Consider the following 26680-nt stretch of genomic DNA (forward strand, 5'->3'; position numbering starts at 1 on the left):
AACAAACCATCAAACTGTGAAACACACAGACAATAAAGTTGTCTTTCCTTAAAGTTTCACTCCTCAGCACAGCTGCTGTTCTTTAGTTAATTGTAAAGTGCTGTAAAGATCCAGAGCCCAGCCCTACTTCTGAATTGAGCCTGGGATTTGTGTTGTATTTAAATATACTGACAAAAAGAACAGAAGTACAATCAGAAAAGTCAGTTATTTAAAAAGCAAAGCTACTTTTTAATTGCATAAGCAGCTTGTTTACTGCTAATTTCATCATAGTATGGTTTAGGTTGGAAGGAAAGCTCATCCAGTTCCAGCCCCTGCCATGGGCAGGGACACCTCCCACCAGCCCAGGCTGCTCCAAGCCCTGTCCAGCCTGGCCTTGGACACTCCCAGGGCTGGGGCAGCCACAGTTTCTCTGGGCAACCTGTTTCTCCAATTAAAAAAAAACCCAAACCCAAATTATTTCCAACTGACTTCTCAATCCAATAATACTAATTCACTGTGTTTGCTGCAAACAGGCCATCTCGAGGTAGTTCAGAACACAGCCTTGCCTCTTCCAGCCTGCCATGCAGTTGTTACCTCAGCAAGGCAGCAGCAGCAGCATCCCTAACCCCTTCCACCTGACAGTGGGATGGTGAAGGTGTTTGGGGCTGGATCTGAGCAGAGAGGTGCTATTAGTGAGGCTGGGGCTGCCAGGTGCAAATGCCAACATGTCACAGTGCAGGTGCTGCTGGGGCTGTTCTGCCACAGGTTTGGTCACACCCAGGTGGATTTTGCCAAATACATTTCAAGTGTTTAAAAATTACTGCAAAGCTAAAGTGAGATCTACATTAAAATGTAACCATAATCCAGAATTGTAGGAAAAACACGAGCTGCAGTATTTGCCTGCACTGAGAACAAACCTGTTGGGAACGGGTCACTCATCACACCTGACTTGGGGACTAGTTCTGGGGACTGTGTGTGAAGTGTCACCTCTTTACAGGTACTTAGGCAGCACCCTAACGTCCACAGGACTATTAAAATGAAGCAGCAGAGGTCTTAAAGCCTCTCACAGACAGAATGCTACTAAGGATGAGCTACACAGAGTTGCCAGAGCACAAACTCCAAAGCGCACGTCCAAACTCAAGCTACACACGGAGCAGTTGAGCTGATAGGGCACATTTCTGTGAGTACAAACCTTATTCGCAGTAACCATCCCCACCTGTGAAGGCATTGGGGTAGAGCTGTTAGGCAACAGAATTGACACTTGGCATTCCAATACATTAGTCTAGTTCTAGAGAAGCTGCAGTGTCATGGGAAAGTTTTAACCACTATTAATTATAAGTGGATTTAAAAGCATTAGTCTCTACATTCATTATCTCCTCCTTCTGAACTTCCCAGAATAAGCAGTGACTCAGCAGGAGAACATTTCAAAATCAGCTGGTTTTGAATGGCATCAGTAATTACATTAGAAACTTAATTAACTTTATTAATTTAAATTAACATTATCCCTCTCAACGCAGTAACTGGAAGCTTCATGAAGTTTCTGTGAGAAGACAATGCTCCCCTTTACTTCACCACTGCCTCAAAACAAAGACTGCATTTGAAATATGAAGCTCTATAAATATTAAGAAATGCAGTTCAGTGTAGGTGATTCTTCAGCTTCTGGATGTTCAACTTAAAAGTGCATCAGAAGACTCTGTTCTCACAAGGTTTGTAAAACATGCTTATTAGAACATGTGTCAGTGATCACTTTTGCCCTTTTCTTATCTTAGTATGTGCTGAAATCCACCATCCTTGGCTAAATCTTCTCCCTCCTCCAAATATTTGCTTTTTGGCAGCAGATAGACAAGCAGAATTGACTGCCAAGATCTGAGCCTGGATTTGGCCCCAGTGAGCTGCTATCAGTGCTCAGCTTCCAAACAGGAAAAAATAAAACAAGCTCATCTCCACTTGCCTCCCAACCTTTCTGCCTCAGGAATGAAATCCCCACTGCAGCACTGCCCCAAACCCTTGTGTGCAGAGCAGCTGGGTGGGCATTTAACTGGAAAGGAGCTATTTAGTATTTTAACTGTTGTTTGTGCTTTTTAGTTCCCCCCTGCCATTCAGTTCCAGCTACAGGCACTATTTTCTTTACTTCCACTCCCTGAGGAGACACCGAACAGGGAAGGATCCACTCACCTGTGACTATTTTGGAAGCTGTTTGTGTGGGATTTGCAAGGGTCCCATCTGCAGGCAGCTGAGAGGGAGGGTGAGGCGGAGGGGGCACGCTGGGTCTGTTCCTGGGCTTGGGCACGGGCCGTGGCCGGGGCAGGGTGCCACTCTGAGGTAAGGAGGGAGCCTGGCAGGGCTCTGGAGTCGCTGGCTGGGGCGAGGGGGAGCTGCTGTGGTGTTTGCCCAGCGGGGGCGTGTCGGGCGGTGTCGGAGTCTGTGGGAGGGTGTAACAGGGCTGCTCTGGTCCGTGCTCACTGCCAGGGCTGGGAGATGCTTGGCTGTTTGCTTTGGGCTGCAGGGGAGGAGTTGCCTGTGTTGGGGGCTGTGGGGGTGGGTGGCTGGGAGCTTGGATGGGGGAGAGGCTGCTGGAATATCTCCGAGGTGCAGAAACCTGGGAAGCAGAGGTCTGGGCTGCTCCTTGGTTTGCATGTTGAGCAGGAGGAGAAGAGCTTCTGGCAGGTGGTTTTGGAGAGACAGAAGGTGGCTGAGGAGCTGGGGAAGAGCTTTGGCTTCCTGGCTGCCCCGGCGGGGGGTTGGCTGGTTTGGGGGGGGCTGGTGCTGGCTTTTTCACAGCTGTGGAGAGAAAGGGCACAATTCAACATCATGGACTGTGTGACTTTTTATAGGGGCACATAGTGACAGCGCAAGGCGGGTGGCTTCAAACTGACAGAGGACAGGGTTAAATGGGATATTGGGAAGAAATTCCTCCCTGTGAGGGTGGGCAGGCCCTGGCACAGGATGCCCAGAGAAGCTGTGGCTGTCCCATCCCTGGAAGTGTCCAAGGCCAGTTTGGGCAGGGCTTGGAGCAACCTGGGCTGGTGGGAGGTGTCCCTGCCCATGGCAGGGGTGGGACTGGATGATCTTTAAAGTCCTTTCCAACCCCAACCATTCTGGGATTCAGTAATTCTAGACCAAGCTCCCAAAGAAAGAAATTAGCAGCACAAAAGGTATGTTAATCATAATAAAATGGGGCATTATCAAGTACAAACACCAACAGGAAGCTACAGACACATGCTCACATTTATTAATCAAAAGCTTTTGAGAGAGTTTGTTAAATATCACTGGTGACACCATTATCAGCATTCAAAGAGTCCAAAAACCACAGACACTTTATGGCCAGGCCTTAATGACATGCCAGCAGATTAACCCACTGTCTGTAATAAGGAAGAGAAACTGATAAAGTTATTTTAGTACCACTTATGCAGTACACCAAGAGTTGGTTCACAGTGGCTTGAACAGCAATAAAGACCCACCTCTCCTCAGTGCATGGGGACTGGGCCCAGCTGTGTTCTGGGGCTGGGTGACAGAGAGCTGGCTGGCACTGCTCGCTGCCTGCCCCGGGGCAGTGCCCACGTGCCCACCGTTCCTCACCGGGGGAGGAGTGCCCGAAGATGTGCCATCCTTAGATTTCGAGGTACTGAAAAGTAAAATTCCTGCATTAGAGGATGACTGCAACATGCCTTGCCCAGCTCAGCTGCACCTGTTCCATTTACATTACAAACTGTGCCATAGGTCAGGTATTAGGAAACCATTTTCATAGAAAGGGTTGTAAAGCATTGCAAGGGGCTGCCCAAGGAAGTGGCAGAGTCACCACCCTCTGCAAGTGTTCAATAATGTGTGCATGTGGCATTTGAGGACATGGTTTAGTGGTGAACATGGAGGTGGTGGTGGTTGATGGTTGGACTTGAAGACCTTAAAGATCTTTTCAACTTCAATGATTCCACGAGCCTGTGATAGTTCTGACCCTCAAACATGTTGGGAACTCTTCTGCACTGGCTGTATTTACTCACAGGCTGAACGCTGCTACAGCTCTTCAGGTAAGTGGCAAGTTGGCTTTAGGCAAGCCTGTACAAGAGATTAATTACCCAAACAAAATCAGCAATCCAAGTAGTTCTACAGTGTCACAGTACCTGCTTGAATGCCAGACTGATCCCCAGGAGTTCAGGGTCTGTGCTGATGTCCCTTACTTGAAACACAGACTTCCAGCATGAAAGTTCAACTAAAGTTACTTCTCCAAATTCCTCAAATAAACCCATCACCCCTGTAACTGATGGTCTTTGCAGAAGGCTCAGTCCCAGCACCACATCACCACCTCCTGCAGTCACCTGGCAGGCCCAGTGCTGGGTGATGGCAGGCTGGGAGTTCTGCCAGGAAAAGAACCATGAGAGGCATGAACCAACGTGCTGTGCAGTGTGAGCCAGCACAGACCTCAGTGCTGCAGCTCTGGAGCCTCTGGAGTCCCTGGGGAAGGCCCAAGGACTGCACGAGCCAGGTGTGGATAGAGCAGCAGCTCTTTTCCTCTTATTGGCTGGCTGAAGTCTTCTCTCTGCCCTACCTGAAATTAAGCTTTTACCTTGCTGGGACACCACAACTTATCCTGAGGGAGAAACCCCTGCAAAATCTTTAATACTCAGATCAGGAAACTCAGCTCTTCCTGACCTTTGCTGTGAAGATTGGGAGGAAACACAGCACTGGAGGCTGAGCCAGCGTGGGTGGTTCTGGACAGTGACCATCTCTGGCTGTGCATGCACAGCCTTCACTCATTTCTCTGTATTTATAGTCACCTGCAACAATTCAGTCCTTAAAAAGAATAACTTTGAATCACATCTATTGGCACTTTGCAATCTTCATTTCTCTATGTGGTGTTAATAAATGGCAAACACTTGAACAGAGTCTGTGCAGATTTTAGGTCCATCTTTCTGACACTACACCCTCAAGGTTTCATTTTAGCTGCCTCTGCCACAAAAGCTGTGTGGAGGAAATACTGGTCTGCAGGGGATTTCCACATGGGCTGGTTTTGTAAATATGTCACCTGAGAACAATCTTTATGCAAAAGTCAGTGCTGCATCAAACTCCACGGTGGGGCCAAGATGCTGAGTTGACATTTGGAAGCCCTGCAGGCTTTACACGTGGTTTGCTGCACCTCTCAGACCACAGAAGTGCTGAAAGCAAAGTGCTGCTTTCACCTCTCATGGAAGGGTTACTGCAATCAGCCTGGGAGTCCAGGTACACTCACCCTGGGGGCTTGATTGCAGAGCTTCAAGAATAATTAAATAGCACTAATCCTGTGTACAGACTTGCCCTAAATAAACTAATATTGAAATATGATAAATCGACTTCCAGTTTTCTAGCAAAGAAGTCTGCTCATCACTGACACTTGCTACAGACAAATAAATAAACAAAACAAGAGACAATATCCAGATAACATGTAGAAGAGACAACAAACAAGACCAATGGGTTTCTGGTATTGCCACCAGTAGGTTTTGTTCTTTCAGCAGCAAACGGGTATCACCCTGTGTGTACACATCAGTATAACCTGGGAAGGTCACTGTGGGTAGTAGTAGTGACTTTTGTAGTATTTTTCACCATTTTCACCCCAAGAATTCCACTATCCTAGAACATGAATTCTGGAACACATAGAACTATGGAATTTCAGAAGATGAATTTGGGAACATCCAGAATTATGTGTTATTTCAGAAGACTAATTCAGGAATATCCAGAACTATGTATGTTATTTTAAGACCAGTTCTGGAACCATACACATGGCAGAAGGGCTCCTGAGCAGTGTTGCTGCCCACACCTGAGGGGTTCACACCCAACAAGGCACATCCCGGTGGCAGAGGTGCCCTGCAGAGCAGACCCAGGGGACACATCAGTTTGCTGCTGGAGCCGCCTGCCAAGCCACTGCCAGCAGAAGCTGCGCCTCTTACCTGACATCCTCAGTGCCTGGAGTTTGGAATTCTGCTGAGGCAGCAGAGAGAGCCAGCCCAGCACCCCCGGGGCTGGAGTCAGTGCCCACAGCCTGCGGGTGCTGCTCGGCCCCTGCCAGCGCGCCCGGCTCCGAGGGCGGCAGCGGGGGCTGGAAGGCAGGGGATGTGTGCTTTCTGTTTACAGTGCCACATCTCCGAGGGGTGGCTGGGAAGTCCAGAACCTTCACACCAAAGCTACAGAGAGAAGAGAGAGTGAACACACCACGCAGCCAACGCCAGCGACTGCAGCAACGGGACAGCGGATGTTACACCCCCAAGACAAACCCCCCGGCTCGGCATGCAAAGCAGCAACAAGGAAAGCTCCCTCTGTCTGCACAACACCACAGTGCTAAAGCTCCCACTGTCTGCACAACACCAGGAATGTTAACACATGCAACAGGATTCAGCTTATCCACACAGAAGGATAAGCTAAACATAATAAGTGAACAAACTACTCCATTACATTTGAAGACAAACATTGATGACAATGAGGTCAAAGCACTCAGAATTTCACATGTAAATACAGACATTTCCTTGCACACCAGAGTAGCTCCTCACTGACTGTATTCTGCCACATGAACTTTGTTTCTGTTACCCACTAATCTGCAGTACAGATTCAAAAAAAGCTACTGGATATAGGCTGTGATTTGGGGGTTGGAACGAGATGATCTTTACAGCCCCTTCCAACCCAAATCATCCTCTGATTCCATCTGTGTTTCAGGGACAACTATGAATAAATACACCCCAACTCTAAGAGATTTTAGAATGTATACAGCTCATTCATTCCAGAATGTAATTTTATTCTTGTTGTGTTAAAGACTGAATCTTGAACTGATTTTCCTCTTTCTCTGTGAGTGCTGACAAATTTGCATGTGGCTGGCCAGAGCTAACAGGTAACAACTTAACATTTGCATCAACAGCTAAAAACAAAACAGCACATCACTTGAATATTCATGATGGGTGATAAAAATGAACATTACACTACATGTTATATGGGAAACAGCACGTTTTACTGGTATTTTTTAGCATTCTACTGCTTGCTGTGGCAATACTGTACCATCATCAACTCAGAAGTCTTATCATGAAGGCACCAGGTACACCACCTCAGTTTATGGGCTTTGAAAGAGAAGCCATGGAATACCAGAAGTTAGAGACTGAGAGATGCTATTACAAACACTTCTGTTTCAGTGAATTTTAGACCCCCCAAATCTGTACTAGAAAAATGGTAACAGGGAGCAGCAATACCTACTTGGGAATTACCATGCATGGAGTGTAAGTGGAAGGAAGTAACAGTACATTACCTTTGAGCCATCCTCAGGCTGCAGTAACATGAAATAAAGCACTACTGTTATCTAGAGTATTTCTGTTCAATTCCTCTCCTGAGACCCATAAAGTGTGTTTGATTAAAGCCTCTTCAGGAGAGGGCAAATAATTGACACCCAACCTGTGAATTACACCCACCTCTCCTTCTTCAGCAAATCCCCTTCCATCACAGTCATGCTAACAGGCCTCTTCCTCTCCAGTGTCCCACATTCATAGTCATTCCCAGTGTGTGACAAGTGATTGGAATTAACAGCAGGAACTGCAACAAATGCCCCAGACACATTGAAATCTTCATCTAGAAGAGAGACAGACAGAATGCATTCTAAGACACACGGATCCCAAATGGTGCCTCACTGCAAAAGCTGTTGGAGGTTCACCTGTGCAGGGTAAGATTAAATTCTTTTAACTATGGCAGGAATTTACCTCCAGGGAAGAACCAGTCTGCATGCTGAATAATTGGCTCAATAACTGCTACCACATGGACTGAAGTTGCTGCTGCCATTTCAGCAAGGGATCTGCAGGAGAGGTTTGGAAAACACTTTTTATACAGAGTTCTATCACAGTAAGAAAATTAAAATGACAACTTCTGCTAAGCATGATGGATTGACTCCTCAGTACCACATAAAGAGCAACTGTGCTGAACTCTGGACTATTCAGTAACAGCCACAGCTTTGGAAAACACCCCTGAAGAGTTTCATGATTAAAAAGACTTGGAGGCACAGCCTGAACGAACATTGGAAATATTTTTTAGGTAAACAGTCTGTTGCTGTGAACAGTCTACAGGACTAAAACCAATCAATTCTACAGCTTCATGAAGTTCTGTTTTGTAGCTTTCCTAAAAGAACTCACCCTTCATTCTTTGCCCATAACAAGTTGGGGCCCAAGACTATGGCGATGTTGCTGGGAGTCATTTTGTTAACATCACTGTTCTGTGCAAGCTTTGCTAAAAATTTGATTAAATACCTACAAAAAGGAAATGAATAATTAAACAGCAGAAACTGAGAGCATTTCTTCTTGAAAGCAAGTAAATAAAAATTCAGTAACTTGTAAAAACAGCTCTCAACAACACAGAAATGAGATCAGTACCCTCCTAGCCTGGCAGCTGGCCCTAAGCTTCCACTCAAGAACCATGAGAGTTGAACTGGGTAGCAAAGAAAGCAGCTCCCCCCTTAGCAAAATGGAACTACAGAACTACTGCACTTTCTGAGAAAAACATTTGGATTCAGCTAGTGTCCTGCCCTGCAATGGAACTTCCATGCTTCTGGGAATCATCAGAGCTGGTCTCACTCCAATTCACTCCCAAAAGGCAAAACCAAAGGGAAAAATGAAATGTTTAGGATAAGTCTCCATGACTTCTAAAACTGGAAAACACAAAGAAGAGCACAGCATGACCCTTAGGTATCAGGGCTCCATGCATGACTGGTTCATGACAGTCAATAGTGAATTAACCTGACTGAAAAATTTACCACCACCTCTGCACACTCACTGCTGGAGAAAATAAGATGTGTTCTTTTATAAGATGTATTCTCACCAAATCTGGCAAAGAAAAACAGCCCTGGATCTGAGTTTTGGTTAATCAGCTTTGAGAAGCAGTAATTCAGCATCAAAGCAGCTGAGTTGACAGATGGTCCCACATACCTGAAGTTAACACGATAATGCTCAGGTAACCTGTTACAAATTCTCCATAACTCTTGGAGCTTCTTATCCTGGTCCTGAATACTGAAAGGAAAAAAATATTCCATTACATCTTGTTATCAGATCAGAAATTTGTTGTTTCTGTAGTGACAAAGAGATGATGGTATAACCTTCCACTTATGCCAAATAAATGCACTGTTTGGGACTCAGTAACTCAGTAACCTGCCAGTCAGATCCCTGAATTATCTCTGCCTGCAACAAAGAAAACTGATTGAGCACCAATAGTGGCAACCAGCAGTGTGAAGCTGGTTAAACATAAAGTAGGTATTTCACCACATTTTGTGTAACTTAAGCAAACCCACAAAATTTAAAATAAAAATTAAAATTTAAAATAATTTGTTATACAAAATACCCGTTAAACCAAAAATCAGAGAGGTAACTGTGTGAGCTTGGTTGTTTGCTTTGAATTCACCTCTGAAGAACCAAATTCAACAAACACAAGCTGCCTGTGTCCCTGTGCAGGTATCTCAGCTCACCTGGCAGCCTGTGTCCACTCCTCATACAGGCTGTAGGTCATCAGAGGCTCGGGCAGCTCCCGCAAATAGGACTTCAAGGCACCTGCAATGCAGACAGGAACAGGTTGGCTCCTCAGCCACTGCTGTCAGACCTCAGCTCAAATCCTGTCCTCAGAGTTGCAGTTTTATCCATGCAATAGGTCCCAAGTACCAGGGAAATGGTGGGAAGACCTGACACTTCCACAGTGTCACTGCTGAAATCTTAACATGGAAAGTCTGTCAGTAGTTACTGCAATTTCACAGAAACATGTGCCCTAAAACTCTGAATCATCTCTCCAGAACAAAGAACTTTTAAAGACCTTATTAAAGGTGTACACATCACTCTAATCTCCCTTGACCATGTTCACATTCTTGTCATGAGAGGAAATGTGACGTTTGGACTATGCTGACCCCTGAATTTTCAACACTGCTGTCATACAGACAGGAACATCCCTGGTGTGATGAGGATGGGCACCCTACACTCACCTGTGTCAAACTGTGCAGTGAAGGGAACTTTGCATTTATTTTCACTCCTAGTTTATGTGCCCTCAACTGCATCAGGACAACAGTTAAATTAACAGCATAACCTTGTGTTGTATCAAATTGCAGCTGGTTTTGATTTGGAACATTCACAATACCTGCCACAGCATGGGGGTCAGAGTAAAACTCATCCAGCTGGGAAGTTGAACAGTCCAGGGCAGCTTTCAGCTTTTTTAACTTGGAGGCTCCAGCAGCAATTCTGAATAAGCCCTGCATCATAAAAATAAAATTAATTGACTGGTAACAACATATTGGCACAAGCACAGAACGGCAGAAGTTTTACAACAGCCTCTTTCAGAGCATTTCAGGTTTGGTGTCTTCACTAGACAGTGTTACAGCCTTAATGTGTCATGTCACTGTCACCTGACCATGTTTTAGTTCCCTCTCACCCCTGGCCCATCCCTCATTTTCACTTTATGTGAATTCATCCTTAAGATACTTCAAACAGTGCTGAAGGTTCTTCTGTTGGACAACACTTTTCATTTACACTAATGAACAAATGACTTCAGCTACATATTAACAAGCAGAGACAGCAGTCCATGAACACAACTGGGCTCTTTTTCCCATCCCTCCTGGCACTGCCCTGAATTACCCACCTCCTCTCTCATCCCTGTCTCCAGCAGCATCATGACACAGGCTTCAATAGGGACTGCGACTTCCCGCCCACTGCGCTTCAGGTGCTCTTCTAAGGGAGTCCCAAAGGCTGGTTTTTCAGTCCATTTGTCTAGTTGGAGATATCAAAACACTGAGCAGAGAATCTACCAAACTCTTGAATGACAACCCAGGCAAGAAGAGAAGGAAGCCTAGTACAGCACAGAAAAGTTCAGACTACAGCAGGAGTTTCACAGCCCTTGATTGGTAAAGTCCCTTGTATCATGAAGAAGGAGAAAATGAAGCTGCTGGTGGTCAAGAAAAAAAATACTTCTGCATCTTTCTGGGTGGAATATCACATAAAAATCCTGTGTATAACTGGAATTATAAATAATAAACCTCAACACAAGTGCCAGGATAAGGCTGCACATTCCAGTAGCACTGATTTGGCTTCAGTCTGCAAGAATCTGTGAGAAAAATTTTGTCCAGATTGCATGACGTGGGCTGATTTTCATTTTAAGTGTATTTAAGGTGAATAAAAACAGAGCTGTTAATACAGAGTTTATTCCTGAAATGTGATTCTTGAAATCAGCAACTTATAATAAACATTAACAGCCCCACTGCCTCACATCAGAACCAGCAGTGACAGCCCAGCACTGTAATGCCCACATTTTCAATTCAATTCCTTAACTGTTGTTTAACTCAAATTGGCATAAGTTTCCCTGAATTGAATGTGAATTTCTTCTTTCCTACTATTTACTTTTTCACCAATTTCTGCTTTGTAACTAAAAAAATGCAGATGTAAAAGGTTATTGTTAGTACAGATGTGTTATTTCTTTTATGTGGAAAAAAGGTCAAGAAAGACAAAAACTTCAGAGGACTTGAAAAGAGTGCTCTGAAGACAAAAAGTGTTTCTCCAAAGGATTTGATTCCCCCAATTTCTGTACCAAACCACATCAACCACCTCCCTCGTAAAGGCTTTAGTCCCTCTCATTCATTAACACACCACAAGATGCACATGGCATTTCCTAAGTTTTGCAAGTCACAGCAAACATTAGGAAAAGAAACCTTAGTATTTGTTCAAAGTAATTTTTAAGTCTCAGCTCCCATGTCTGGAAGTGCTCAAAGCCAGGCTGGACAGGGCTTGGAGCCACCTGGTCTAGTGGAAGGTGTCCCTGCCCATGGCAGAGGATGAAACAAGATGAGCTTTAAGGTCCCTTCCAACCCAAGCAATCCTGGGATTCTCTGATTCCAATTTACTCTGCAGCTAGAAACACAATGGAGGTAATTCCCTGCACTGGAGCACTTACCCACCACAGCTCTCTGTCCTGAAGCACTTGTTCCTCACTGCTTTGTACAAACTTTCCATACAACAACAACAACAGATTTAAAGCAGTGATAAAGAACCTTCTGTACAGCCCTCCAGCAGCCCTGCTCCTGTCCAGCATCACCTCTCTGCATTCCCTTGGCTCCCAAATTGCCAGAGCACAGATACTCTGTACCATCTTCCAGCATGATGATCCTATTTATTTATGTATTTAGATGGTTCATCTTTCACAACTTGCCTGTGGCCCACAACTTGCTCAGCTCAGACTTTATTTTTCTGACTTTGTTCACCTGTTTCTTCAAGGCACTCAGAAGACTCAGGGACAGCATTGGGAGAGCAGTTTCCAAAGCACGTGGTGCATCTCTGTCCCAAATCCTTAGTGATGCACTTTGAACTCCCACTGACTGCAGGAAGCTTTGCAGTACATCCATTTCTTCTTAGGGAAGAAATTAAGCTGTGTAATACCCAGCAAAAGAGCCCTAACTCTCCATTTTCCAGCATGAAGTGCACACAGGGAAAGAGGATTGAAAAAAATCAAGGCAGGGGAGGTAGAAAATAAAGCTCCTTAAAATACATGGAGTTTTCCTGAAAATCAGCTGGTAAACATTCAAGCACCAAGAACCCCTAACATGTTCCTAAATCACAGTGACACTTTCATTGGCCTAAAAAGCTGGGTATGAATCAGGAAAGGGACACATGATAACAAGGAAGAAGTGTAGGCAAATAGAAAAATCCTTCCTTTACCCTCCTAGATATCACAGAGATCCTTAATACTTTATTAGTGTGTTAAACATGGCTGGAGAACTCCAGAGAACACGAAGATGGAATTATGCTCAGGAATGTAAAATTGTTAAGGAGATCAAAATGGCCTTATTAAATCAGCGTGCATGCAAGAGAATCAAAAGGAGGAGAATATTGTGCATAGGTGGCACAGGCAAGGAGAAGCATCAGCCAGAGCACAGGTTACTTTACCTTGATGGGCTTGGATTTCGGGGAGGACCTTTTCTATGACTGCTAATGCTTTTCTATGGTAATCTGCTTGTGCTTCTAATAACTGAGAACAGAAGCCACATTTTAAAAACAAAAAGAGCATTAGCTTCTGATGAGCACATAAGACAAGACTAGAAGGTTTAGCACTCAAAATGTCATCTTTGAGAACTGTCTGTGCACAGATGTGCTGAGTCAGAGTCACACTGAAAATACTCACCGTGACAAAACATCGAGCGTATTCCCCTTCTTTGGACACAAAGCTATACATGTCTGCTGCAAGCTGATCCTTTGGGAGAGAAAGAATGCAAAATAGTACATCACATTTACAGGGACATTTCAGATTACACAGAAAGACAGGATTTCCCTGTGTTTATTTTGCCTGCAGCAAGTTTGGACTGTCGATTCAAGCCCTACAGGAAGCACTAATGCACCTGCCCTGCTACGTGTAATCCTCAGGAAAAATGAATTAAAAATGTTTAACTGTTTTATACAGCAAAGCAGTTGCCCACTTCAGTCAACAACTGGATTGAATGGCAATAAGTTATTTATAGCATTCAAAGGCAAATACCAATAAAAGTGCTGTGGTCCTCAGCTCAGCTGCAGCATAATGAAGTATTTGCCAATTGAGAAGTGAAACCAAATGTGAGCTGCTCAGAGCTGTAACAGTCAGAGTGTTCCTTGGATGGCACAGCTTGAATTTCACCCAGGAAGCTCCCACTGCACAGCTGCCCCATGGCTGGAGCATCCAGCCCCCCTGACATTCAGTCAAGGCCAGGACACAGTTCCTTCTCAGAACTGTCCCAGACTGAAACAGAAAACAATGGAAAACACCCAACTTAGAAAACCCACACAGTTCCTCATTACATTGAAGCAATTCAGAGATCAGCTGGCAATAAAACACCCTCAGGACAAGCACTTTAAAAGCCACATGATGTGCAGCTGCAGCAGTCAGGCAGTTCCAGGCTGAAGCAGCCCCTGTGATCAGAGCTCTTGCTAATGGGCAGCGTGGAAAGGACACTCATCCTGTCCATACCTTGCACTGTTCTACTTTATTTCCAGCTTCATCCATCTCTTCCTTAAGAGATTCTATTTTCGAAGGATGCACTTGGAAATTTGTTCCTGAAGTCTTGTGGGCTTGGTTGTACCTGTGGAAGAAAAGTTTCACTTGGTGAAAATCAATACTCTACAAGAATTTGCATTTATGGGTCCCCTCAAATGGGTTTCTTTTGACAGGAAACAAATAGCATTAATTCTCCTGACAGTTTAAAACCATTTAAGGGACTCGAGGGTGAGATGAACAATTCAGGACCCTCCCAACAAGATGGTTCAATATAAGGTTGTTGTTTATTGAAGTTGAAAACTTCAATGATTCCTTATTTAAGTAGAACACTTAAATGAACTGGAAAGAAAAATTAATTTCCAGCATTTTTCTAATTATATATAGGCATATAAGAGCTCCAAGATCTTGACTGTGTTTGGATCTCGCAGTCATGGGTTCTTTCTTGGTGTACCTTAAATGTAAGTTTGACATTTTTCACCTAAGCATTACCTGCACACAACAGCATTTGAGAAGCAAGTACCAGATCAGATGCCATGAGATGCCAACAAGATGTTCACGTGACTAGAAAAGCACCCAGTAATTAAAATTCTTTCTTACCTTCCCCTTGCAGAGTCCCAGTCCAGCACCAGCTTTGCAAGCTGCTTCCTCTGCTTCTGAATGTTTGGGATCTCTGTCTAAAACGAGAATTTGAGGCTTACATTGATTTTTAAATTGTGCATTGCAATAAATTCCATGTTTCACACCCACTTCCCACCACACAGGGCTCCTTAAGCCAGGTTTACTATAAGGCAACCACAACAAGAACAACCCTTTGTGCTCAGTTTAGCCATGAACCCAGATGTGTTTCTTCAGTCAGGCTCAGGTGACTCACCTCTGTTAACAGGCACAGTGGATCCAGAACTTCTCTTTCAATCTGTACTTCGTGCTGGGAGAGCTCCATGGCCAGTTTATTCTCTGCATCCCCACAGGTATCCAGCATTTTCCTTTAAGAATTACAGGAAACTGTCATGTGAGTTACTCCTGACTGATGAAAGCTTCAGGACAGAGCAGTGGTGGCCTTTTGGAAAGCTTTGTGTTGTACAAAGCAAAGCATCACTCAGTGGCATAAACCCAAATGCTCTGTGCTGTCAGGGACACATCTGGGATAGGCAAGGGTCTTCCAAAATTCCTGAGCCATGACAACATTTTTGGAGACTTTAAGACATCCAGGTGATTATACCAGCCCTAAAGGCACAGAAATCAGGTTTTATTTACAAGCCCATCCTTCCATCTCACCAGATGCAGGAGAATTCCTCAGTGCAGTAATTCATTTTCTCCTAAGCCCTTTCAATGTGAAAGTCTCAACAACAAGCAATCCCACATGCAGCAGTCTCAGGCTCCAAACCCATGATCTGACCTTCATTTTAAGCTTGTTCTAAGAAAAAACCCTATTCCCTGGGGGGTTTATTCGTGTTTAAATCTCCTGCAGTGGCTCACAAATACAGACACAAAGGTTTTTAAGGTCATTCTACACTGTCTGCATTAGAATTCCCATCAGCAATGAGGAAACCCACTTCCTCTAGGAATTCAGGATATGGGATGTTCATTTGTTTCAGCCACTTTCCTGTATATTGCAAATAACCCCTTTGTCAGGACAGTTAAACTGGGATTATTTTAAACTACAAGGCATTTATGCAAATTGGCATTCCTTTAAGTAATTAAATCAAACCTGAGGAATGCAGTTCATAATATAATAAAAATGCAGTTTCATTGTAGAACACACTACATTTTAAACTTCACACAGAGGTAAAAATTCTACAGTCCACCAGGATAAAAGCCATTTTTAAAAGCTTTTATGAGAGTAGAGAACCAGAATTCTCTGGAATGCAATTCAACCTAAAACATGCCCCCAAATCATTCCAGAAAAATTGCTTGCTCACTGTTTCTCCCTCTGGATTAGAGAAGGAATCTGGGAATATTAAGTTTCAATAGATTGAAACCAGCCTTTGTGCATCCAGTCTCTAACTAGAGCCCTGCAGGCAATAAAATGTCAGACTGCAAGTCAAAGAAAGGCAAACACTTACCCCAGCAGAGTTTCATCACTCAGCTGGACAGATCCTTCTTGCATATTTTGAGCCAGAGCTGTTAGAGGAAGTTTTTTCTATGGAACAGAAGGAACAGTGCTTAGCTTAGTGCTACTCACCCTTTCCAGCTTTCCCAGTACATCCCCCTCCAAGGTTTTTCTCTCCTTCCATATGGTTTCTATCACACACACACGCAGCTCATTCTTGGACTTGAAGAAAATGCCAAGTCACAGAAAGTTTCAAGCCTCAAGACTCCTGTTCTCAGATACTCTGAAAAACACTTTCTTTTCATTCGTAGCTGGAATGACTGGCCCAAAACTTATCTCGACTACTGGCAAATGGAAACAGCTTTAACTTGAGACTGAAGGAACCAGCTTGTCACCTCTCTGTCCCAGAGGTTCTGTGTGCCCTTGCTTTCAGGTCTCTGTTACTCAATAAAAGGAAAAAAACTGAATGTTAATTATTTCTCATTCTAATGCCTTAAGAAAAACTACCTATGGCTTTGCTAGAGAGAGGTAGAAATCAAATGTGTACAGAAAAACATTTGCAGGCAGCTGGAGGTGTCAGTGCCCAAAGGCAACCCTAAACATGAGGAGATGGATCAGAGCTGCAGAGTATCTTCTCCTAGCTGGGTCTCCTGAAAGCTCTGAGCACTGGGGAGGCTGCAGAGATAAGGCCATTGAGATCAGCTCAGTTGTTTAAAACTTGGTTGTAATAATGCCAAGGTTCAATCCCCTGTGTGGGCCATGGACTTGAGTTGGACTCATCAATGATCCTTGTGGGTCCCTTCCAACTCAGAACAGTCTGTGATTCTGTATAAGAGGTGGCAGTGACAAACTGGCATAAGGCAGTGTCTGACATTACTAAGGTATCCCAAGGTTGTGCTGCTTTGTTTGGATGGGGAATCACAGCTGGTGTTTTACCAATGTCAACACGTGAGCTGCTTCTGCAGAGCTTTCCTGCCCTGGCTGCTGTGGGCAGAGCAGCTGGGCTGTGTGCCAGGGGCCAGCCCCCCTGAGCCAGGCCAGGGGCAGCTGCACTTACGTGTCTCTTCTCGGGGTCTGTGCCATGCTGGCCCTGCAAACAGGCGATCAGGCGCTTCTGGGCGAGGTGGCAGACGGAGCGCACGGCGTCCAGGCGCCTCTCGATCTGACGGGCACGGGGCACCGAGGAGGAAGGGAAAACAAAACACAAAACAGAAGTTATTTCCCTCACCTCAGCAGAAAATCTTCCCCATGCGCCACACTCTGCTCTGGGTTGCACATTTCTCACATTCAACAGCTTACAAGAAATTCAGCTGCTTAGCAGAAGTGCCTGACAGCAAAAACGCTTGGAGAGAGGTTTAAATTCTTTTATAACTCAGTGGCACAGCAATCCAGTCAGAGCTCCCAGCACTGGAGAGCAGGAGAGGGAGAAAACATTGTCCCTACTTGGTGTCTCAGCAAAAGGAATCAGGCTGACACTTGTGATGTGAGATGAATGGCACACACAGGTATCCAAGACACTACTTTAGGGAGAAACCCCAATTTTCACCGTGGCCTTGTAAAGTATGTGCTGAAGACATGTCTGACAGCTCAGTCACGCTGTGCTGGGTACCCCAGGCTTCCTCCTGCACAGCCTTCCCAGGCTGTTAAATACAAGGACAAAGTTCCTACGTGATGAGCAATACAGTATTTTCAGAAAGACATTAAGGGCATTCAAAAGGGATATGGAATTAAAAAAATAACTGTCAAAGCACAAACAAGAGTTTTGTTTATCACCATACAATTCAAACATGGCTTAATACACAGCCAGTGAACATGACAAATAGATACATAATAAGCTGTTCTTTTAAGGGATTTTAAGTAAGGAATTTGGACTATTTTATTTCAAAGAACATCAAAAACAAAGTGATGAGCAGTGGGACAGAACTACCCATGGCACTGAGCTCTCTGTGCACAGCACCCAAAGAATGCTGTTTATCTGCATTTTGATGACTCACCAAGAATAACAGAAGGCCCTTTGGAATAGATTCTATTTAAAAAGCAAATGGAAAAAAAGTAGATTTCATCTGTAGAAATAATCTGAACAGATTTCAGTTTTTTTATACAGCTATCACTTCTGTTACATTTTCAGAAGGGCAAGAAGAATCCAAGTGCTCAAAAAGCTCAGTAAAAATCTATTAGAGTGTAATAAGGTGCAGAGAAACTGCCCAGGGACTGCTCAGAAGGCACAAGGCTTCATCTTTTATTTACAGAGCATGGAGCAACAATTTCAAAATTAAGTCCAAGTGAAAAAAGTCTACATGTGGATAAATGAAAGAGAAGGTACTGTTTGTGGTCTGCTTTGTGTTATCTTCAAAATTAAATCCCAGAATGGTTGGGGTTGGAAGAGACTTAAAAGCCCACCCAGTGCCACCCCTGCCATGGGCAGGGACACCTCCCACCAGCCCAGGGTGCTCCAAGCCCTGTCCAACCTGGCCCTGGACATTCCAGGGATGGGGCAGCCCCAGCTGCTCTGCCCAACCTGTGCCAGGGCCTCACCTCCCTCAGAGGAAGAAATACCCCCAACACATTCTAAAGCATCCACTAGTTATGAAAGAATTAATATTTTGTGAGAGCTCTTACAAAGCTGAGCACACACAGGGTTTTTCCACACCTGACACCCAGTGACATCCTGTACCTGCAGCACTTCATGGACTCCAGCAGACCACACAGCCCTGGATGGTGGCTCACATCCCTCAGAAAGACTCTGGACACACTTCCAACAGCCTCTTTCCAGGCACCCTGGATGCCAGACTCAAAGGGCAGATGGCTGACAGGAGGAACACAACCCCAGAACTTCAGGACAGCACACTCTCCTCTCTGATCTGCTTTTTACTTCAAAGATGTCAGGAAAACCACAAAGGACATTAATCTCCTTCAAGCCACCTTTGAACCAACGTGACCCACAGGCCACACTGTCTGTCCCCTCAGGGCATCCCCAGAGTACAGAATATCACACAAGTGCTGCATTATCTGCTACAAAGCCATGCCAGAAAGTGGGGCTATTGTTGAGGCCTTCTCAGTACTGAATTATATCCCTTGTCTTCAGACAGGAACATATTTAACAGACACTTGAAATGGAGCACAACCCTTCAGAAAACAGAACAAAAAAAGCCCTGACAATCCTGAGGCAAAGCTTGAGCTAAATTTAAAAAGAGCCCAACTGTGAGCCATGTTTATCAAGTGAGCAGTACCAGGATTCCAAGCTCTGGGGTTAGATAAGAGCCTCCTGCCCCTCCACGAGCCCCCAAGAGCAAACAAACAAGTGAGTAAATTCTTCCACTTGGGTGTAGCCAGGCTGCTCAGGGCCTGGGAAAGCCTTGCTTGCAAAATTTTTTTGGCAACAAGCAGCAGAGCTTTTGGCTTTCACTTCTTGTTACTGTTCTGCAGCTAAACAAGAAAGCAGAAGGGCCCTCACAGGCTACCAAGGTGTTTAACATCCTTCATGTCATTTCATTGCACATCTGCTCAGAAAATAACAACAGTATTGTCAAACTGTTCAGGTATTTATAGTTTAAACAAAGCAGTCCCCTGAAAATGGGGTGAATGTTTCAGGTCAGCTCATTTCCCCATTACACTGGCACAGGTTCCCAGAGCAGCTGTGGCTGCCCCAGCTCTGGAATGTCCAGGGCCAGGCTGGACAGGGCTTGGAGCACCCTGGGCTGCTGGGAGGTGTCCCTGCCCATGGCAGGGGTGGCACTGGATGGGCTTTAAGGTTCCTTCCAACCCAAAGCACTCTGAGACTCTGCATGATTTTATGTACCTAAATAAAGTTTGAAGGCTGATACACTCCCTTGTCTCCTTGAACCTGAGCAGCTGGAGAGATCTGAACCAGAAGCACTTGCATCATCTGTTTGGCTTCCCCATTCCACATTCAGGGTCTGACCTCAGGCATACTGAGATGCTTTGTAATTAATTAGAAATAACCACCACACAGGTCCAGCTGAGAGCAGCCCTCCCTCACCAATTTGTGTTCTTTTTATAAGTCTTTCATAAAGAAACCAGAGGAAGACAACTCTGTAGGACAAGACTGTATTTGAAACTGCTCCATGTAAGCAGTCACCCTTGTTAATCTGACAGTTGCAACTAAAATTCCACCATGAAAGTCACGTTTGATGAGATGATATCCTTTCACAAAGTGACAAGTCTGCAAACAAATCAACTGCCAGCATGACACATTTGAGAACAAATATCACAAGCTTAACAAGAGGCAATTGTACACTTATTTAACATCTCAAGCTAAACAAGAAGCACTTCTACACTTATTTAAGGTCACAAGCTAAACAAGAAGGATTTACTTACTTAGAGCAATAACAGACTAAGAAGATAAATTGCCATTCTCTACTAGCAAGCAGTTGGCATGTTTGTTTTGCCACTTCTTTTAAGGCCCAGTTGCCTCGTTCAAGAGAAACAGAAGTGAGGACAGAAACTTGCTGTGCCCATCACAGTTTCTTCATTCCCCACCACAGACTGGCAAGTCATCAGCACCAGTCGTTGATGAGCTTACTGAGCTCACTCATCTAATTAAAAGAAAATGCTTTGTCCTTCACTGTGTCAACCTACATGACTGGATTCACAAATAACCACCTGAGGTTTTTTTCTCAAAATGTATCCCAGTTTTTTCACATGCTGCAAAAGTCAAAGACACTCAAGCTTCCATCCCTGACATATGCAGCATTTTATCTTCACATTAGGAACTCCACAAACCTCAGAAGGCTCAAACTCCACAAAGAGCACTTAAAATACACATACTAAGTGTGTTACAGTACCTGCAACAGGTCCTCACTGAGTACCTCCGTTTTCTCAGCCCTAGGGGAGGAAAAAAAGATTATTGTCAGACAATTGGCATGTTCAGGGGTCAAAGATTGCCTCAACAATTCCAACAAAACCTGCTCAGTTCCAAGTCAATCCCATTATGGCCATTGCTGCAAACACCCCCATGTTCCCCATGCCACACACAGCCCTTGCTCCCAGCACAGGGAGCCTGGGAAACCCTGGAATTCTCAGCCTACAGCACAAATCCACTGCACCAAGCTCCACATTATACTTCCAACCACACATGGATTACCCCAGAGCAAACTAGAACCCTGAGTAACTTCACTGGAGTGCACAGGAGTATGGAGGTAACTGGAGTTTCACTCCATGTTGTTACTCCATCTTAAATCATGTTGTGTCAATGACCCTGAATGTAAAGGAATATAAAGACATGAGAGAAGCAGGGAGGCACCTTCATCTTTTTTTATTTGGGCACTGCAGACCTTTATCCATCACCAACCAGTGGAAAGGGCAGCCTGAACCTTCCCCACACACACACACACAAAGCTTCACCAGAAACCTTCCACTGGCTCATTTTGCTCAATTCCATGATACTAAAATAATAAAAAATATTTTGTACTTAAAAAACTCATCAGAAGTTAATGGTATTTCCAGGAAAGGTCTGCCTTGAATACTGAATACTTACACACACTTCCAGACAAAACAGTATCATTCTCTACAGACATACTCCACCTTTACACACACAATTCCACAATATTTTCTGATCCCAGGTGACACGGAAACTTTGAGTTGGTTTATGTTGACACAGATTTATTTGTTATTGGCTCACTGGCCATACCAGTGTTCAATCCCACCTTTGCAAGGCCTATAAAACAATGATAAATCCAGTTCCCCCAAGCCCTTCCCCTCAGCTGCTCACTGTTACTGTGCATTTACACCTTGGAGCACTTGCAGGGACTCCAGGACTCTCTTTTGCAGTTTGGGGCTTCCCCCTCTGCTCCTACAGACTTTATCTCCTCCTCAACCTGTTTAAAGGGCCACTGCAAATCTGGGCATGCACAGAAAGCTCCTTTTCCCGACCAGGCTTCATTAGTTGAACATTCCAAACAACTCCAAGGACAAGATTCCTTCAGGATTGGGTAGGTGTTTTTAAGGCATTTGACTTCAGTTTCATGGCACATTATCTGTTTGAACTAGTTGTGAACCTTAAGGGGCTTAATAATTAAAAATACCAGAATGAAGTAATGCTCAAAATCTCAACCAGACTTACACAAAAGCCCCTGAAGAAATACTCTGACAGCACTGGAATATTTATTTGTTGAGGAAAACACAGACCAGAGTGATAAACTTTCCTGTCACCGAAATAGAAATATTTTGTCTGATGGAAATTACATCCTGTTAGAGAGCAATTATTTACTTTTACCTACTTTCTTAGCCCTGCAAAATTGACCAGAAATTACATGGCAGCCCTGCACTGTAAGAGTCCCTGTCCCTGGAGGTACAGAAGGAGAGACTGGATGTGGCAGTCAGTGTCAGGGTCTGTAGGCAGGATGGTGTGAGGTCAAAGGCTGGACTCAAAGATCTCAGGTGTTTTCCAACCTGGTTGATTCTGTGATTCTGAGAACACCCCAGTTACAACAGCACATTCTTAAACATTTTGATCTCATTTTAACTGGCAACTACTCCACACCTCAGCTAACTGGTTTGATAGAAGAATCCTGGAATGGTTTGGGTTGGGAGGGACCTTAAAGCCCATCCAGACCCACCCCCTGCCATGGCAGGGACACCTCCCACCAGCCCAGGCTGCTCCAAACCCTGTCCAGCCTGGCCTTGGACACTCCCAGGGATGGTGCAGCCACAGCTGCTCTGGGCACCTGTGCCAATTCCAAGTGTATCAAGATTTTCTAGTTAAAACAAGCAGCATTTAACAGAAGGTGACCATGGCAGTTTGCTGGAGCCCCAGCAGCTCAGCTGCCGTGGAACAGGATGAGCTTTACGTCCCTTCCAACCATTCTGGGATCCTCTAAGTCTCAGTTTCCCCTCTTTTGCCTAGAAATATGTTTAAGAAAAAAGCAACAGGCTTCTCCAACCACCTTCCCCAGCTGAAGCTCCCCCTGGCTCCCTGTCTGTGTCCCCAGCCCTCGGATGGGAACAGGGAAATGCGGATTAGGGGCGTTCCAGCAGGTCCTTCCCCCAGTGCTGACACACTTATCCTGACATGCTTCAGAACAGACACCACAGGACCATGATCTGACAGACCAGAAGGCCCAGCCTGAACCCAACCAGCAGTTTGGAAAATTAAACAGCCACCCTGGGTGGTGCAATGCAAAACAACTTCTAAGAACCGCTCGAGCTCTCAGAGCTGGGTACGTGCATGTCCTTAACCCACACCCATTCCCTGACAGCTCCTGGGATTCCTCCTGCCCTGCAGCAACAGTCAAACTACCACAAGATTTTGGAAATTCACTTTTAGCTACTGGAAATCACATGCATTTTGTATCAGTAATCTTTACAGTTACCTCTACAGAGTTCCTATTAATAATATTGCACATTTCTGTTCTACAGAACCTTTCATTAGGTTACTAAAAAGTCACTGGATGTTTTTGAATGGCTTTAGCCACAACATCAATTAAAATCCCATCACACAGCATAGAGTTTCCATACAACTTTAGATTTATGAATAGATTCCTCCTTCCCTTCCTTTTTCCTAGGAGATTCTATCCATTGGAATGAAAAGCAGTGACAGCTCAGTACTGTGCCAGCCAAACTCTGTTCCCATTTTAAATCTGGCTGTCTACAGACTACGGATCATTACATGAAGTGCAAAGTAATTGTGTATATTTATCTTTAGCAGTCTCTGTACACTGAACTGGTTTCCCAGGGATCTGAAGTCCCAGTTGGACAGCCTGGACGTCCCTGGAATGAGGGATGCTCTCGCAGCCCTGGCTGGCAGCAGGAGCACGGCCAGGCCAGGCGGGTCAGAGCAGCCACTGATGACGGTGTCAGGCTCGGAAGTGCAGCCAGGGAAGGCCTCACCCTTCCTGCAGGCCCACATTCCACCTTTAATGAGGAAGCCAAGAAAGAGCCACTAAATAATATTGTTTTTCAGTGATCACAACCATGAAAGAGAAAATGCAACCCTGTGATAGCAGCACAGCCCATCTCCACTCTGAGCAGGGGAAGCAGCAAACCATCAAAGGGACCTGCCTCCCTCGGAATTAACCTCTGTCTCTCTCCAAAGTACAGGTATGACCAGTTTAAAGTTTACACACAACTGCAGCTTTGTGGGATGCTGGCTCCTTCTGCCAACTAATCAGGCAATCAGCTAACTCTAGAAAAGAACAGAATTTCTTTGTCACTACCAAACTTCTGTCCTCAGCTCCTGATAAGGCTTATTTGCATCTTACCTAATCAAAGCAGTGAAGAAATCCTTCTGGACTCAACAACTAAGAACTGGAAGACTGAGCTGCAGAGAACGTTCCCAAGGGCTCTCCCAAGCCCAGCAGTCCTGGCCACCAGCCTGGAGCTCCTCCACTGGAGCCTCCCCCAGGAGACCCCCTGAGCACAGCCCAGGCCAGGCTGAGCCTCGGAGGCCCAGACACCAGTCAGGGCTGTTTGCATTCCCAGAGCTCAACTCCACACAGTCCAAACTGTTAATTTTCAGTTGCAAAATGAGGTTGCTCCAGGTCATCACTAATGGGGAAATCAGGCCCTGCCAGCCCCTCCCGGCCCCAACACGCAGGATTGTGACCGAGATGGTCCCTGGGAGCTGCCCCTGTGCCTCTGGAGGGCAGATCCGCAGGGAACAGGGCCCTGCCCAGCCCTGCCCACACCTGCAGTGGCACAGGGGGCACTCCCGGGGGTGTCAGGGGTGGTGCTGGCAGATGGCACAGAGCGCAGCACAAGCAGCAGCCCGGGAATGCCAGACTGGGCACACATCCCAGCCTGGCCCAGCAGCAGCACAGGGGCCTGAATTCAGCTGCCCACACCCAAAATACCTGCCAGGCTGGCAGGGGTCCCCTGGGGCAGAACCGAGCTGGAGTTTCTCTGCTACAACACCAGAACCTTGACACGAATCAACCGGGACCAAGGCCTTAAGTAAAAGTCAGCAGCACATTTTAAAACAAACTGTAAAAACAAGACTGAACAATCATTTGTTATAATCAGCCCATTAACGAATAAAGAGGATAAAACTACTGAATTCCTTAAACCCAGCACTTTGCTTTTCACACAGTTGGCACAATGTCCTGCCCACTGTGCAGAACTCCATGAGCTGCTCCTTGTCTTCACTGTCCCTCTCCCACAGGGACACAACCACTGGTTCAGCCGGGACACAGCAACTGGAATAATTGATAGAATGTTGCTTCCCAGTCAAATCAGCTCCCCAGACTCACCCTTCAGACAAAGCCTCCCCAGCACAGCTCCAGCCAGGGAAGGTACCAAAGGCAGGGCAGGTTCCTCTGAGACAGACAAAACCCTGAGCTGAGCCAGCTTTGCACTCTGTGATACCAGAACACTGAAAAACTGTCATTTTTAGTAAAATTGTTGTTTCTTTAAGCGAATTTTCTTGTCTTTTCAAGACAGCAAATACTGTACTTGACATGAAATATGACAAGGAATATAAAAGCTGGTACCATTTTTTGTCTGGGGATGGCATAGCCAGAATAACTGCCTTAAATCACTGCAAACAAAAAACCCAACTGGTTTTACAGAGGAAAGACTGTATTATTTCTATTACAGACATGTTGATGACTTAGCTTTCTGTGGTATTTTTAAACTGTATTGCCTGTGCTCCCAATTGGCCTCTCCATGTTCTGTGGTGTAATTCCTTTCCTCTTCCCTTCCCTCTGGCCCAGCCCAGCCCAGTGTGCCACCCCGAGCAGGGTGGGCAGAGCTGCTCCCACACCGTGGGCTGAGAACTGGTCCCTTTACTTGGTCATTCTGTGGCTCTTTCTCACTTCCAGGCCATTAGTCTCTGTACATCTGGAAACAGCAGATGGGAATTCCTAAGATAAAAGTGTTTACCTTCCACAGGGAGTTTACATTTCCATGTATAAAACGAAGCAGCTCTACTAAACCAAACCCAGAGATTCAAAGAAAAATAAAAATTAAGCTTCAGCTGAACAGTATCTGAGACCTCACTGATCCTGCCCAACCCCAGGGCACCAGCCCTGGCCTCCAAGGCAGGTCAAAGCTACAGAGCAACAACAAGCCAAGGGGGAATGGCTTCCCATTGCCAGAGGGCAGGGTCAGATGGGATACTGGGAAGGAATTCTTGGCTGTGAGAGGATTGAGGCCCTGGCACAGGTTGCCCAGAGAAGCTGTGGCTGCCCCATCCCTGGAAGTGTCCAAGGCCAGGTTGGACAGGGCTTGGAGCACCCTGGGCTGGTGGGAGGTGTCCCTGCCCATGGCAGGGGGTGGCACTGGATGGGATTTAAGGTCCCTTCCAACTCAGGTGATTCCAGGATTCCATGAAAGGCAAACCAGGAAGGAACAAGGGCAAACCTGACCTAAGAGCCATAAAACCGTGGCCGTTCCCAGCAGAACAAGTGACTCAGCTGAAGTGTCCCTGTGGAAACAGAAGCCCTGACTCACACTCTGCTGGGCGGCGGCGCTGGCAGAGGGGATGCCACGGGAGGGCAGCAACAAGTCCACGATCCTGAACTCTGGAAAGGTTTCAGTGGAAGCAGGAGACATCCATTCAAAACATAAGAGAGAACTAAAGCCAGCCTTCCCTGCTGGGAGGTTTTTCCTCAAACAAAGCCTGTGTTTGTTACTAGGAGTAACCAGCTTAGCTCACTGGTGAGGTAACACCGAGCACCTTCGCGGGGCTGGCAGCACATCCTGCTGCTTTCCACACAC

The 26680-nt window shown here is 45.5% G+C and overlaps 1 protein-coding gene across 6 annotated transcripts in view; it reads right to left on the reverse strand.

The window, feature by feature from the left end:
• ARHGAP17 (Rho GTPase activating protein 17) overlaps positions 1 to 26680 on the reverse strand; it is a 43861-nt gene that overhangs the window by 3329 nt on the left and 13852 nt on the right. For 3 of the 6 annotated variants that reach the window (XM_071571255.1, XM_071571254.1, XM_071571256.1), the window contains exons 2-20: positions 20812 to 20851; positions 17064 to 17168; positions 16020 to 16096; positions 14828 to 14939; positions 14554 to 14630; positions 13930 to 14041; positions 13114 to 13182; positions 12879 to 12960; positions 10585 to 10712; positions 10087 to 10198; positions 9431 to 9512; positions 8898 to 8978; positions 8109 to 8222; positions 7683 to 7774; positions 7398 to 7554; positions 5898 to 6131; positions 3441 to 3604; positions 2155 to 2760; positions 1172 to 1195 (exon numbers count right to left, since the gene is read on the reverse strand). In XM_071571255.1, coding sequence (XP_071427356.1) covers positions 1173 to 1195; positions 2155 to 2760; positions 3441 to 3604; positions 5898 to 6131; positions 7398 to 7554; positions 7683 to 7774; positions 8109 to 8222; positions 8898 to 8978; positions 9431 to 9512; positions 10087 to 10198; positions 10585 to 10712; positions 12879 to 12960; positions 13114 to 13182; positions 13930 to 14041; positions 14554 to 14630; positions 14828 to 14939; positions 16020 to 16096; positions 17064 to 17168; positions 20812 to 20851 — 2467 coding nt within the window. In that variant the 3' untranslated portion in view covers position 1172. The remainder of the gene's footprint in view (positions 1 to 1171; positions 1196 to 2154; positions 2761 to 3440; positions 3605 to 5897; positions 6132 to 7397; positions 7555 to 7682; positions 7775 to 8108; positions 8223 to 8897; positions 8979 to 9430; positions 9513 to 10086; positions 10199 to 10584; positions 10713 to 12878; positions 12961 to 13113; positions 13183 to 13929; positions 14042 to 14553; positions 14631 to 14827; positions 14940 to 16019; positions 16097 to 17063; positions 17169 to 20811; positions 20852 to 26680) is intronic. The other 3 variants (XM_071571253.1, XM_071571257.1, XM_071571258.1) reach the window with 2 other exon arrangements.

The sequence above is a fragment of the Pithys albifrons genome, chromosome 16 (genome assembly GCF_047495875.1).
Source record: "Pithys albifrons albifrons isolate INPA30051 chromosome 16, PitAlb_v1, whole genome shotgun sequence".
Classification (NCBI taxonomy): domain Eukaryota; kingdom Metazoa; phylum Chordata; class Aves; order Passeriformes; family Thamnophilidae; genus Pithys; species Pithys albifrons.